At 38.5% G+C, this 12,865-nt stretch overlaps 1 protein-coding gene across 7 annotated transcripts in view; it reads right to left on the bottom strand.

The window, feature by feature from the left end:
* Positions 1-12,865, bottom strand: part of CNOT1 (CCR4-NOT transcription complex subunit 1) — a 100,998-nt gene that overhangs the window by 5,348 nt on the left and 82,785 nt on the right. For 4 of the 7 annotated variants that reach the window (XM_082862892.1, XM_082862894.1, XM_082862893.1 and 1 more), the window contains exons 32-44: positions 12,535-12,675; positions 12,337-12,441; positions 11,620-11,739; positions 9,446-9,637; positions 8,744-8,886; positions 8,185-8,293; positions 7,916-8,085; positions 7,008-7,260; positions 4,800-5,048; positions 3,656-3,819; positions 3,322-3,439; positions 2,073-2,174; positions 766-939 (exon numbers count right to left, since the gene is read on the bottom strand). In XM_082862892.1, coding sequence (XP_082719018.1) covers positions 766-939; positions 2,073-2,174; positions 3,322-3,439; positions 3,656-3,819; positions 4,800-5,048; positions 7,008-7,260; positions 7,916-8,085; positions 8,185-8,293; positions 8,744-8,886; positions 9,446-9,637; positions 11,620-11,739; positions 12,337-12,441; positions 12,535-12,675 — 2,040 coding nt within the window. Of the gene's footprint in view, positions 1-765; positions 940-2,072; positions 2,175-3,286; positions 3,440-3,655; positions 3,820-4,799; positions 5,049-7,007; positions 7,261-7,915; positions 8,086-8,184; positions 8,294-8,743; positions 8,887-9,445; positions 9,638-11,619; positions 11,740-12,336; positions 12,442-12,534; positions 12,676-12,865 lie in introns of those variants that run through there. The other 3 variants (XM_082862897.1, XM_082862896.1, XM_082862898.1) reach the window with 2 other exon arrangements.

Below are 12,865 nucleotides of genomic sequence, written 5' to 3'. Positions count from 1 at the left end.
TGCTGTACAGCAAAGTGTTATTACTCATCTTTAATTAGAAGAAACAGATTCTTCTAATTAAAGGTACCCATATATAAAATGATAGTAATCTCTCATTCTATACTATTTTCTCATTCTTAAAATAAGGCATGATAGGTACTTTTTGTAGAGAAGTCTAGTTGATACCACTAATTGTGTTTTTCCTGGAATTCGATTTCAAAACAAGAGTACAGAATGAGATTCCTTGCTCACCAAGAGCCCTAGTCTTTGAAAAGATGCCCCAAGCTGAACAAGACATTGTACTTGCTACTTTAAAAAAAAATGCATGTGAAAAGATTTAAAAAAATACATAAAAATTACAATAGCCATGTCAGGGTGGTATGATTTTTAAAACAGTCCCTTCTCTCCTGATAATTTAAACAAAACACAAGTACACAAATCCAAAACACCTGTGAAATATGACATTACAAGTGTCTATTCTGCAGTTCTGTGCCACTGGGGCCACCCAGCAAATGACTGGCCCAATACCTAGGTTGAGGTTCTGTAAATATAGCTAAATTTAATATCAAAACTGAAAACAGCAACTAGATGAATACTGTGAATCAATATTCAGCAGCAGTATCATACTTTATCAGGCTTAATAACATGACAGCTTCCCCCAAAGAGCACCCTTACCCAACAACTTGTAGGTGTGTGTGCTGGGGACAGCAAATACCCCACTTACTAGAGAAAGGACTAAAATACTAAGATGTAACTTGCTTTTCCTTGAACTGTTTAGAACTTTACCTTCAGATTAGGAGTGAATGGGTCTGGGAGCCTCATGTTTCTTGGAAAGGCACTCAGGATCAGATTTCTTAGCTGGATACAATTAGGTGGGATCACGTCACAGAATCCATAATGGTAATCACAAAGGAACTCAGGGAAATCATGCAAAAGAACCAGCAGCACTCTTAAAGTGCCCTATATTTTAAAAACAAGAAAAACATTGGCTGTTTCTACATTAAGTAAGAAAATGGGAGTAGCATTTTTACTATTATGAATTTGAAGTAAAAAAAAAAGTTTTCTTTTTAAGTGTAAATGTAAAAGCCAGAATTAATGGCTTCTTGGGCAGGAGGCAGGCACGTGCAAAACAGAATGCAATTTGAGATGGGCAAAGATTTCTTACCCAAGACACAAAAAGCAACATATAATAAAAGAAGAAAACTGGTAATTTTGACTACATTAAATTTAAAGCTTCTATCCCTCAAAAGACACATTACTTTTAAAGGAGTGAAAAGGCAAGCCACAAGAGTAGATGTTTGAATATACATCAACAAAGGGCTTACATCCAGAATACATAAAGAATCCCTGTTAAAATAAATAAGAAAAACCCAGATAATCCAATAGGAATATGAGCACAAGGCTGGAAGAACATCACAAAAGGAGGATACCCAAATGGCCACAAAAATCTCATTAAGAACTGAAGGAAATGCAAATTAAATCCACAATGAGATCCTACTGCACAACTGACAAAATGACTAAAACGGAAAACAATTTCAAGTATGGCAAGGATGGGAAGAAATAGTAATTCTAATGTGCTTCTGGAAGAGTTAACTGGTATACACATATATGAACGTATGAATGCCTTATGATCAAGTACTGGTTATGCAAATATGTTTGATTTTTGTACTTTTCTGAATATATGTTATACTTTAAAAGCTTAATGATAGAGACATCCCTGGTGGTGCAGTGGTTAAGAATCTGCCTGCCGATGCAGGGGACCCGGGTTTGAACCCTGGTCTGGGAAGATCCCACATGCCGCAGATCAACTAAGCCCATGCGCCATAACCATGGAGCCTGCGCTCTACAGCCCACAAGCCACAACTACTGAAGCCCGTGCACTGCAACGAAGAGTAGCCCCTGCTTGACACAACTAGGGAAAGCCCATGCAGCAACGGAGATCCAACACAGCCAAAAATAAACAAATATATATATATATAGCTTAATGATAAAAACAAACGTTAGACCTCATATTCCCAGCTGAAGTGTTTGTTTTTAACTGCTTTAAGTGTTAAGTTTTAATTATTTTAATTTTAGAACTCCAAATTACTTACCTTGTAGAGGATTTGCATAGGTTTGGTGAGTTCCACATTTCTAAGGAAAGGCGCTAAATATTTGAATAAATCAATCAGTAGCTGTGCATACATAGGCCATCCCTGAAAGAAAGAAATGTATGAGTCATAATTATCCTCAGTCAGCTGTCGTGCTGCCACCAAAACCGTTGCCCAAGCAGCTACACTGTGACTTTATTATCTTTTCATATAGCTAGAGAATATGGACATTAGCACCTCTCTTAAAGACTGACTGGCCCGAGAAAGGAATAAGCAAAATTATGGAGATAATGGGAAATGATATTTGAAACAAACTGGCTCCAGAAACTCCAGGATATATAGGTCCTTGCGCCTGTAGCAACATTTTAAATAGGGGGAGGAACTTTCAGACAGAACACAAAACACGTAGCCAACTGAGAAACTTGGGTCTGTTTTCTTAATTTCTTTTAAGTCCTGGATCTCAATCATTTATTTTCCCACTCCCAATTCCTCAACTCCTGGCAAATAACCTCATCCAATTTACATGAATCCTCTATTTTCACCCAAACTTGGCCTCCTCACCATATCCCAATTATAACAATTATGTTCATTTTGAAGTAGTTTTTATTCAATATATTTTCCCTCCTCCTGGAATGCACTTATTTGTCAAACAAAATGAAATCCGTTCAAGGATTATTTCACTTTCTTTTTTACTAAACACACAGTATAGTTACAGTCTCCTGATCTGAAGGGTCAATCAAGGGTACTTCCTGGAGTACTCATTTGCCATTTAATTGCAAGATGGGAGAGAAACTTCTCATCACAGTTAAGACTAAAAACTCTTTACTCAAATTTGATCTGAATTTTTCAGATACAGTAGAGACGAGTGGTCCTCAACCCTGAATGTGAGAGCCTTTAGTATTTAGAGAACCTGTAAAACTGGCAGGTTTCTGAGTTCCATTACTCGGAGTTTTACATAGCTGTCTACAGAGGTGCTCTAAGGTTTCAACTTTTTTTGAAAATCCCTTAAGAGATTGACATAAGGAGACTCACAACAACTTGGAGAAGCAGTACCCTAATCATTGAGGAATGGCTTTCAGGCAGAGGCAGTCAAGTACTTGTTAGAGCCTTTCTCCACGACTTGACTCCACATTAAATGTAAGAACTCCCAACTAAGCCTGAAAGAAGTACAATGACTACTGAATGACTAAGAGTGCTAATAAGTCCCAGGTAGTTACAGTCGTCATCTGTAGGAGATAAACTGCAGCCACACCTTCTGCTGTGGCGTATGTGCCAGCATTCTTGCAATAAATATCCGATGGGAGATCAGTTCAAGCCAAGCATACACAAAGCCAGGAGCTTTGGTAGGCCTCAAGATGTGGAATGTGTTGCTGAAAGAAGAAAACCTTAGTCAGAAGCACAAGCTTAGATATGGTTAAAACAAAACAAAACAAAACACATGAATATAATTAAGTAGATAACATGTAAGCTGCATTATGAATCAACATGCCTCAAATCCACGAAGTTCTACTTCTCAAATTTTACTACACTACAACAGCAATCCTTAACAGGAAATCCTTAACAGTATTATATTCAACAATACTCACCAGAAAGCTGTAAGTGTCTGGAAATTAATGGTTTCCAATACATGCTCAGGTGCATTGAGTTCCAAGAGCAGCATGATAAAAATTCGATGGTAGGGAAGCTGCTGAAATTCACTTTGCCGAACATCATGATCCTGCAGGAGAACTCCCACTACTATACCAAGGACCTATAGAGCACACAGATTATAGAGCTTGTAAATCACGAAGATAATTCATTTACCACTGTCTAGCCATGCTTTTTTACCTTGCATCGTTATGCCCCACATGAAAGGAAATATAAAATTACATACTGGTAGCCAAAGGGACCATGCATTGGGGTTTGATTTGCCCTACAGAATTTTGCATGGTTTCTTTGAATCTCCATACCCCTGTACATGGAAGTATGCTAGACATATATACTTTCCACAAGTTTTTCTAAAGCTCTAGAAATCAGCATGGTACATCATATTTTATCATGTTAACACAATCAACCTAATTTTTCTGGTCTGACATAAAGGTGACAAGAGGCAAATGATTTATCCTTCTCTTGGCATTTAGTAGATGGAAGGTCAGGTATGCTATTAGGTTGCAGAAATATTTAAGAACTATCCTGCATTCCACTTGATTTTATCACTGAACAGTGGGGGATGTATGTGAACCCATTTGTAATTATCCGAGACCAAGCTCTAAGTTCATTTTTGCACTATCTTAACATTCAAATTTCCAGCAATTCCACTGCATAAATCAAACAGAAATTCTGCTTTGTTCCTTTTCAGAAAAATCAAGAAAACTGCAATGTCACTCATGGTATTTGAGTTACCAATTTTTGTTTATCAATGGACATGTCTAGCCATCTCACTCACAGTGATTCTGTACATGGGGGCAAATCTCATACTACCTAAATACTTTCTAGTGTACACATTACTAAACATTAACATACTGAAAATACGTTATATGTTTTTGTTTTGTTTTAGGGGAGGGGTGTCTTTCAGTTAAGGCACCATACTCTTCCTCTAAAATTCGGTGATTATATTTACATATTATCTATGAATTTAATATCTGGACAGAAAAGGGGATATTACAAAATGTTTTGAGGGCCCTGTAGGGTTAAGAGCCACTGATACAGACTTCAAGTGTGCAAAGACTAAGGCAAGAAAGGATTTCAGACCTTATTCAGCAGATTAATCTTTGTGACAGTGTTGGTGGCCTCCCCTGAGTGCTTTACTAGCAGTGCAATGAGTCGGACAAAGGCATCCAGGTTGTGATAGCACTTGGCTCGGATCATGGTGGGATTAGCAGCAGGATTGTGCTGCTGCTCTGCCTGAGCACGGTAACTGATTTCAACACACATTTCAGTACACAGACGAAAGAACCTTGTTATGAGGTCATCAGTCTTCAGGATTCCTTGCTGGTGCATCTACCAAGGGAACAAAAACATTACAAGGCACAATGAAATAATACACATGAATAAAATTTTAATTTTCATGTCAGAAGTATTCTTTCATTCAATCCTATTGTCACATTTCTGATTCTTACTTTGTAAAAAAAAAGAAGGGGGGGGGTCATGAAAATGACTTTTACATTAAGGATCCATGACACATTTCCTTCAGTTTTAAGTTTGATGGGAGTTGAGAGATAATAACATGGCAATTTTTAACAGCAGTCCATAGCCAATAATTTCAAAAGTTAATTATGCAAATTAAACCAACTTTTAATAAACCATTAAGTCATATTAAGACTTTCTGGTCAATGTGTATTTCTCCCAAGTAAGAGATTAAGTTACATATATTTTAGTTTCTCACATAATTTCTTCTAATAACAACAAAGTTCTTGAAACTCCAACTAGCTGCACTAGGAAAATCAAATAATTTATACAGTAAGTAAGTACCAAAGCAAAATGCTCACAGATCATACCTGGCTATTTTAATGTAAATTAAGATAAAGTAGAAAGGGCAAGTTTACTTAAAAGAAAGGATAAAATACAAATTTTATGACATATGATTTGGAAGTGGAGCAGAGAAGTTATTTCGCTAGTATGAAAGAAGAAAAAGAAAGACAGTGTAACAAGCGTTAAGGCTGCAGAGGGAGGAGGTCAGTGCTGAAACCAAGCCCAGAATGAAAACTTGACCATTATCTTGGAAACTTTAAAACAATTTAAATGTCCCTTGATAAGCAATAAATAACACAGCTGAATTGACAATAATATACCCTAGGAAAAACAGAAGGCCAGCAAAGGGACTTTTGTACAATGAAATCTGAAAAACTAAGCAGGGGGAGAAGAAATGAGGATGGACTGCTATGATCAAGAAGGAGCAGAAAAGGAAAAAAGGAATTCTCAAAAGGATTCAAAAGAGAATAGAAAAGTATAATACATTATCTTTTTCAAATGGAGAGAACAAGAGCAAATAAGCCAACAAGAGAGCTGAGACAGGTGCCACATCCATACCCATGAAATATCAATGACCACAAAAACCAATTGATTTGAAATTCCTCTATCCAAATCAGAAATCAAACTGTAAGTATACAGTAACAGCTTTTCAATAGGGTATGTTTTTATAATTCCCTCGATTCTTTTAAGGGAGAAACTTACTTAGTATGATTTACTAAGAAATTAGTCATCTTGAAAAGTAAATCCAATTCCTGACAACTTCTAAAATTCAAATCAGCTCTTCCACATTCAATTGTCATTTATCTGATAATCTAATTTGCATCTTTCTTTGGTGGCACACCTAAGCTTTGGTCTCAGTTTGAAGAAATACAATGGTCGAACTGCAGAAATAAGCTATTTTAGGTAGATAAGGTACTTAATTTAGAAAATAAAATAAAAATCTCCACCATTTAAATACTTAAGGTTTTTTGGTTGTGTTTTATTTTACTTTTAAACTTAAAAAAAAATTTTTTTTTTGGCTATATCTCAGGGCTTGCAGGATTCTTAGTTCCCTCAACCAGGGACTGATCCCAGGCCACTGCAGTGAAAGCACCAAATCCTAACCACTAGACCACCAGGGTACTCATTATTTTACTTTTTAAACATGGGCTATTATAAGAACTGTACAGATTAGCCCGTATCCCATCACTGCTGATTATCAAACTGGTAAAATTACTATATACATTTGGCAGTTTCATTATTCATTACCTGACCCATTGTACTTTGTAGCTGTGACAACTGAAATCGGACAAAAAGAACTAAAGGGGATGGGAAATGTTGACTTTACTGCTTAGTGACCAATGATGGGAAAATAAATAGTATCAATTTAACAGTAATGATGGTGACATTTTTGGTTTACATGAGTATGGAGGTAACTGACCACAGGTACATAATACTGAGCTTTAATATTGGAGGCATCACACCCTACTTATGTTGAATAAAAAGCACCTTTCTTTCCAAAAGCTCTACCTGTCCAACAAACGCAGAGAAAGCTTTGGTACTGTCACGACCAGCTGCTGCTGAATGGTAGAGATTCACCCATTCCCTCAGAAGATACTCTGCCTTCTCCCTCAGGCCTGGAGGATCATCATACTCTGAGGCTTGAGAGATCCCAGAATGCATCATAAAGTTAGGGCCTCCATGAGCACGATCAATCATTGCTTCATAGTTGGATCGCACTACTTCCATCAGCTGGGGCAATCTAGTACAATAAATCCAGAATGAAAATCAGTCTATTCATGGCTGTGATTTCACAGACATACAAGTTGGACAATTTGTTTATTTAAGAGAGACCACAAGAGTGATGATAATTTTACCATTCCCATATTTAAACAAAACTATCCTCGGTTTCTTCATATCTGTTTACTCATGAGGACATAATGTGCAAATGACTGACTTAAGTCACTTCTTGACAACAAAACGATGCCCAGTGAAATGGAGCTGATGTTCGTGGTCAAAAAATTATTCACTGCATGCTCACTATGTGCCATGCTTTGTGTTATTCATCTTAATTCTCAACAGTTCTTCAAGATATTATTTCCATTTTATACAAGAAACAGGCTTAGGGAGGGTAAGTCGACTTGCCTAAAATCAGATTTTAAGCAGCAGAGCCAGGCCTTAAACAGAGGACTCTTGACACCAAATCTAGTGCTGTATGTACTGCTCTACAGCAAGAAGGCTTGGCAGCTAGTCAAGCTTTCATATCTCAAGGGACAATATTAGGCCTCACCAAAGCTTACCATATGTGGTAGGTAAAGCAGTTATATAACAGGTAACGTTACTAACTCTATACAGTCATTTCTCAAGCTCTTAAAGACTGCTGAATACACAAGAATCCCAAAGCATTTCCTTCTCACCCTTCAGGAGCATTGCCTCTGGAGTGAGCATTAATCCTCATGAGGGTTTCAATGGTGTGGAACAGATCTGCCTCAGTAACATGGGCAACACTCCTTTCATCCACCAGCAGGATTTTTACCAATTGCATAGCAAATGCCACAGCCATGTAGTTTAAACCATTCTCCATTGACTGGAAACACAGAAAGCACAACGTAAGAAAGACAGCACTTACAGCAAACACACTTCCGAACTACCAGAGGTCACTTTTCCTGTTTAATTCCTTCCATACCTGAGCTAGGTGAAGATCATACTGTTGCATATTGACCAAATGATTGCGAATTAGCAACTCCACTGCCTCCACATTATATTTATATTCATCCCGACACTCAATTAGGCACCTAGAAAAGTCAGTATTTCTTTATTCATAAAGTCTTAACCATACTATATATCAGGTAAAATAAAGAGCCCATTTTATTAAATGGTAACTTGTTCCAAATTAAGGATGCCTTGAGAACCAACTAAAAATCAGTTTTCAAGATTCAAAATAACCAGTAAAGAAGTAGAACAGACGACCCAGTGTTAAAACACAAGTTTTGTTCTCGAAGTCTAGAAAACAAAGCATTCCATTTAAAACATTATTTATTTATGAACATCACTTCTATGAAATCACTGAAACCTTTTAAAATCCATGATCTATCATTTATTCCCCAAAACAAGGTACTGGTTTTCTGTATCCATCATGGGCACCAGACAGAAAAAGAACAAACATTCAACAATTCTCAGTATTTAGGGTCATGTATGTGAGAAAGCAGTTCACTAAATATTACTCTTCTAAGATGGCTACTGACCTTGTGATCTGTTTGTTACACCATGGAGACCCATACGCCCGGCCATCTTGAAGAGCTTTTAAGACCAAGAGGTGGCACTCTCTGTAGCGAAGCAGGAGGTCAGCATCAGCACCACTGGTGGCATCTAGTAAGCCCTCTACAGCCTATGGAAGAAAAAAAGTGTTCAGATCCATGGAAAGTACAGTATTCAGCCCAATTATCAAAGTCAATAACCAAACCTTAATGCAAAGTACAACATACCTTCTAAAGCCACAAGTTAACAATCTCTCCATTCACTAAAATCCCTTTCACTTGCCTAACACACACACTCTCTGAGTTCTTTGTAGTCCATGCTTAGTGCTCTTCCCTGTCAAGAAAGGTGACACTGTCCCTACACAGTAATAACCTAATGCTGCCCCATACCCCACCCGTTACCCAAGTACTTGGATCAACTGTCCCTCAAAATCTAAAGGGCTATCTTCCAAAGTTTCTTAAATAATAATTCCAGAAAATCTTACCTTTATGGAAAAAAGAGATTTCACACTTTACTGTTGTAACTATTTACAACACTCTACTCTGGAGAAAATCATCTGCTTATTACAGAACACAACTTGCTTTATATTAATTTTTAAAATTTTAAGCATAACTTAAGTAGATAATGGTGCAGGTCACTAGATATTTACAAACCTAGTTTCTTCTAAAATTAACAGTTTAAGAACTAACCTTCTGGAGCAATCCAAGAGCAGCTATGGCATCCCGAGAGTTTCGAGATAATACTACAACCTCCAAAAGACTTCTAAGAGCCTGAGCTTGGGGGTTCATGGCCAAAGTTGGTGGGATGGCGTGAAGGTGCTGCTCCAGTTCTGTAATGCACTTATCATAAATCTGAGCTACGTCATCCGTTGCCCAAGCTTGCTGTTTTGGAGGAGGAAATAACCAAAAAAGGAGAGGGGAGAAAGAAAGAAAAAAAAAGAGTGGAAAAAAATTAAAGATTTTCCACTGGCACAGGTAGCAATTTAAATGTCTATTGGGGGGCTTCCCTGGTGGTGCAGTGGTTAAGAATCCGTCTGCCAACGCAGGGGATACACGTTCCAGCCCTGGCCCGGGAAGATCCCACATGCCGCGGAGCAACTAAGCCCATGCGCCACAACTACTGAAGCCCGTGTGCCTAAAGCCCATGCTCTGCAACGAGAAGCCACTGCAATGAGAAGCCCGCACACCGCAACGAAGAGCAGCCCCCGCTCGCCGCAACCAGAGAAAAGCGCACGTGCAGCAACGAAGACCCAACGCAGCCAAAAATAAAATAAATAAAAATTAAAAAAAAAAAAGTCTACTGGGGGACTTCCCTGGTGGTCCAGTGATAAAGAATCTGCCTTCCAATGCAGGGGGAAAGGGTTCGATCCCTGGTCAGGGAAATAAGATCCCTCATGCCATGGGGCAACTAAGCCTGCATGCCACAACTACTGAGCCCGCGAGCCTTAACGAGAGAGCCCGTGTGCTGCAACTACAGAGCCCACGTGCCCTGGAGCATGTGCACCACAACTAGAGAGAGTATCCACACGCCACAACGAAGAGCCCGTGCCGTAATTAAAGATCCCGCGTGCCACAACTAAGACCTGACGCAGCCAAAAAAAATAAATATATTTTTTAAAAAGTCTATTGGTATATTAACTACCCTTATTTTTTTTTCTCTCTTTTTCATCAAAACATGGAGGGGCTCTTCCATTCCCCTTCCTGAACTGTTTGGTCTTGATGCCACTAAGTGGTGCAGTGCAAAGCAAGCACTGGTGGGGGTGTGTTTTGTTTACTTGATAGTGGAAAGCCTTGCAGACACCAATACAATCAAGTGATGAAAGAGCATGATAAATAATGGGAAAGGCTGAGAGCAGCACCACTTGTAGCATCTAATCTGCAGCCTATGAAAGTATATAATCCAAACCATGGAAAATATAGTATTCGGGCCAACTGTCAAAACCTAATAGGACAGAATAAGAACACAGCATCATTTCTGTGGTATTACTATCAAAGATGTACTACCTGAATCTATTCCTGAGAACATATTGTACAAACCCAAATCAGGTTATTCTATAAAATCATTGGCCTGTAATCAAAGTGGAAGGCCATGGGAAGATGAGAAATGGAGCTGGAGTAGACTGACCTGTGGGAAAAATTTTAAATATAACAACTAAATGAAATGTGTGGTTCTTTTTTTTTTGGGGGGGGGGGGTTCGCCACACAGCTTTCGGGATCTTAGTTCCCTGACCAGGGATTGAACCCAGGCCCCCGCAGTACAAGCACAGAGTCCTATCCACTGGACCGCCAGGGAATTCCCTGAAATGCGTGATTCTGATTTAGGTCCTTTTACTACAAAAAAAGAATACTGGGACACTTGGTAAAACTTGAATTAGGTCTAAGGATTAGATGATACTAAGGTATCAGTGTTAACTTCCTGATTTCAATGGTTATACAATGGTCACACAGAAGAACGTCTTTGTAGGAAACACAGACCAAAGAATTCAAGAGACTGGGCCATCAAGATCAGCACCTATGTTCAAATGGTTCAAAAGGAAAATGTTTCCCCTTACATTTTCAACTTTTGTTTAAATACCATTTCAAATTTTTAGGAAACGTTTTTACAAAGAACAGGGGAAGCCATGAGGTCACCACGTAAATTCCTTTAGTTAGGCCAAACATGAAAGTTAAATCAACTTCATGGATTTAAAAAAATTCCCGAATGCCATGCTGATGTGATACAAAGAATATCTATACAACTCAACAACCGTGGGTAATTTTCTTCCCTATAACTTAAGCTCCCGGGAACCAGTGATAGATTAACTGACAAAAAACATTCAAATTAAACTGTAAATTACTCAATTTAATCCAAGACGAGTATTTACCTTCATGGGCTGAGCTAAAAATCCTGTGGGCTGACTTAAATCATTTGTAGGCAAGAAGCCAGGCACATTGCGTGCAAACTCTTCATAAACAGCCAGCTGCTTTGGGTCCACACCACCAACCTTGGAAGAAGAAAACTTACTTTAACAAGATCCTCTTCACAACCAAGGGAAACCTTTTTATCAAAGTAGAAATTTTGCATGGGAGTAAGCACAGGGGTTCTGAGAAGGGACACAAGAGTCATTACAACATTTAATAGCATGACTGAATATGCATGCATGTGCGTGCACACAGTTCAGTGTTTCCTATTTCCCTGAGACCTGTTAGAGTCACCCTTATTTATAGATTAAGAGCTTTTCCACGGGGAAATGACTCAAGTAGGACCATGCTGCCAGTGCAATTCTCCAGTGCAGCTGGTAAAAATGATAAAATTTCTCAACATCGTCTTCTCACCAACAACCAACTAGCAATAAAAACTCAAGTATCAGAAGGGAAGACCAAGTTGGGAAACAAAAACTAAAAGGCACTTCAATAATAGGGGGAGGGGGCACATCTAAGCTATTTCTATGTCTTTTCCACAGGTAACCTTTAAGTGAAGTGAAATGCTTTCTCAGAAACAGCATTTAAACCCCCTATCCTAGTCCTGGTGAGGAGTTAAGCAACAAGAACAGAAAGAAAACAAAGATGGCGCAGGGAGAGACAGAGCCCCCAATTCTCACTTTCAGCCTGATTTGCTCTGGCATCCGCTCAGCTTGGTATGTTAACACAACAGGATCACAGTACCTGCGTCCTTCTTGCCTAGCATGTTTTCTCAGCTCAAATTCCTGCAAACAAAAAAAGTCACTGAGGTTCTTGTTATGAGGCACTTTCTTAAATGGAAAAACAAAATACTTAAAAGGCAAATGCTAAACACTTACAGTTGCTAATCTCTTGTCCATCTCAGGGCCTGCTTTTTCTACTGCAGTCTTCTGAATAAAACAGCAAGCTAATTCACAATTGTCCTGAGCTAACTGAGCAGCTGCCTGATCCATCATTTCCCTTTGTTGTGGGGATGCAGTCTATTGGGAGGGGGAGAGACAGAAAAAAATTTAAAGTTTTCTGTGAGTAGATGAAACAGATAGATGAGATAATAGAAAATGCAGTGCTTAGACAAATTAATTTTAGAAGTTTCAACTCTACGTATGACTCATTAGCTGTGACCATGAAATAGTCTAACAATCTTCATCTACAAGATGAAAATACTACTCA

This window comes from Leucopleurus acutus (genome assembly GCF_964270905.1).
Source record: "Leucopleurus acutus genome assembly, chromosome: 20".
Taxonomy (NCBI): Eukaryota; Metazoa; Chordata; class Mammalia; order Artiodactyla; family Delphinidae; genus Leucopleurus; species Leucopleurus acutus.
This window is presented reverse-complemented; position numbering and strand designations above follow the sequence as displayed.